Consider the following 1,943-nt stretch of genomic DNA (forward strand, 5'->3'; position numbering starts at 1 on the left):
ACTTGCAAAGACTGTGGGACTTTTAAAGTTATTTAAGATCTTGGGGATGAATAAGAACTAAGGGTTGAGGCTTACTAGTGATATGTTTGTGTGTCAAGTTGACAAGGGGTCAATTGTACTGGCTAGTTTTGTGTCAACTTGAAACAGCTGGAGTTATCACAGAGAAAGGAGCTTTAGTTGAGGAAATGAGATGCAGCTGTAAGGTATTTTCGCAATTAGTGATCAAGGGGGAAAGGTCCCTTGTGGGTGGGACCATCTCTGGGCTGGTAGTCTTGGGTTCTAGAAGAGAGCAAGCAGAGCAAGCCAGGGGAAGCAAGCCAGTAAAGAACATCCCTCCAATGGCTTCTGCATTAGCTCCTGCTTTCTGACCGGCTTGAGTTCCAGTCCTGTATCCTTTGGTAATCAACAGCAGTATGGAAATGTAAGTCGAATGAACCCTTTCCTCCCCAACTTGCTTCTTGGTCATGATGTTTGTGCAGGAATAGAAACCCTAACTAAGACACACAGATAATAAAAACGTGCATACAGACATGCACAGAGCTGTTCTCTATAATAGCCAAAAGACAGATGCAACCCAACTGTATGTGGATGACAAATGCACGGATAAAATGAAGTAGAGTTATATGCAGTGGGGCATTTGGTCAAAATGGGAAGTACAGCACCAACATGTCACAACCTGGACACATTATGGTAAGCAGAGGAAGCCAGACATGAAAGTCCTCATACATAACCATATTCATGTAACATTCACAGCATAAAAATAACACAGGACAAAAAGATCTGTGGTTGCCTATTGCTGTGAGTGAGAGGCTGAGAGAGGGTGCACAGGGCAGCTAAAGGGAACAGCATTTCTCCTAACAAAATCAAAACAGTCTACAGCTGAGGCCTAAAGTGGGATACTCAAAATGAGCGGCCTGTATGCTTTACCAATACTTCTGTGTTCTTGTGTGTTTGCTTAAATACTCTGCTGCTAGGCAACCTGTTCAAGGACTTGTTAGCATAGCTCCTACCAAGTGCGAAGGACCTTGGAACCTAGAGGTGCCACCATACAGAGTGAGGGCCAAGCAAGTGCATGTGCTGCCCAGGTCCAGCCCCATGAGTGACTCACTCTTTCTCCCAGGCCCAGGCCCTCTGGAGCTTCTCTGTGTCGTTATAGTAATTATTGACAGGGAAGGTAATCACAAGTGCAGTGGCATTATTGTAGTTCTGATCTAGAAAGCAAAATATGACATCAAAAAGCCAAGTATTAGAAGGCAAAGTCAGATAAACATTAGTCGCCCCACACTCCATTGCTGTCTCTGGTTTCCTGACTCAGTGAGTGGCTGGCACAGAACTGGTCTGTGCTATTTCAGCTAGCAAAGGATTCTGGCATCTGTTACTCAGGAAGAGTCACCTTTCCACTCTAACAAGCATAAGAATCAAGTCTTGTTTACTTTCTTCTTATACGTATTTTTATTAATTTCACATGATGGCCCCCACCCCACCCCCATCCTCTTCCAGCCTGTGTCTCAGACAGGGTCTCTCTGTACCCTGGCTGTCCTCAGTCACAAAGATCCACCTGCCTCCCAGTGCTGGGGTCTAAGGCCTGTGCCACCATGCCTGGTGAATGAGCATGGTACAATTTCAAAATTTCTAACTCCATTTGACAATTTCATTCTATTCTTAGTTCTCAAGATGTAAGCAGTCGGCTACGGATGCTTTCGCTGCACACCAGGCAAACACACATGTGTCTTCTCCCTTTGCCTCTTTCACAGAGGAACATCTGCTCTACAACAGTATAAAATTACTGTGTCACACCCCTCAGAACTTTGGAGACTAAGGAAGGTAAAGTTGTAGCTAGCCAGGGTCACCTGGCCAAGTTCTAGGCCACCCTGAGCTACAGAGCAAGGTTCTCTCTCTCTCTCTCTCTCTCTCTCTCTCTCTCTCTCTCTCTCTCTCTCTCT

The 1,943-nt window shown here is 45.3% G+C and overlaps 1 protein-coding gene across 4 annotated transcripts in view; it reads right to left on the reverse strand.

Moving 5' to 3' along the window:
- LOC110333442 (NPC intracellular cholesterol transporter 1) overlaps nt 1-1,943 on the reverse strand; it is a 124,248-nt gene that overhangs the window by 16,335 nt on the left and 105,970 nt on the right. For all 4 annotated transcript variants that reach the window (XM_029546790.1, XM_029546789.1, XM_029546791.1 and 1 more), the window contains one exon: nt 1,109-1,211. In XM_029546790.1, coding sequence (XP_029402650.1) covers nt 1,109-1,211 — 103 coding nt within the window. The remainder of the gene's footprint in view (nt 1-1,108; nt 1,212-1,943) is intronic.

This window comes from Mus pahari, chromosome 15, assembly GCF_900095145.1.
Source record: "Mus pahari chromosome 15, PAHARI_EIJ_v1.1, whole genome shotgun sequence".
Classification (NCBI taxonomy): Eukaryota; Metazoa; Chordata; class Mammalia; order Rodentia; family Muridae; genus Mus; species Mus pahari.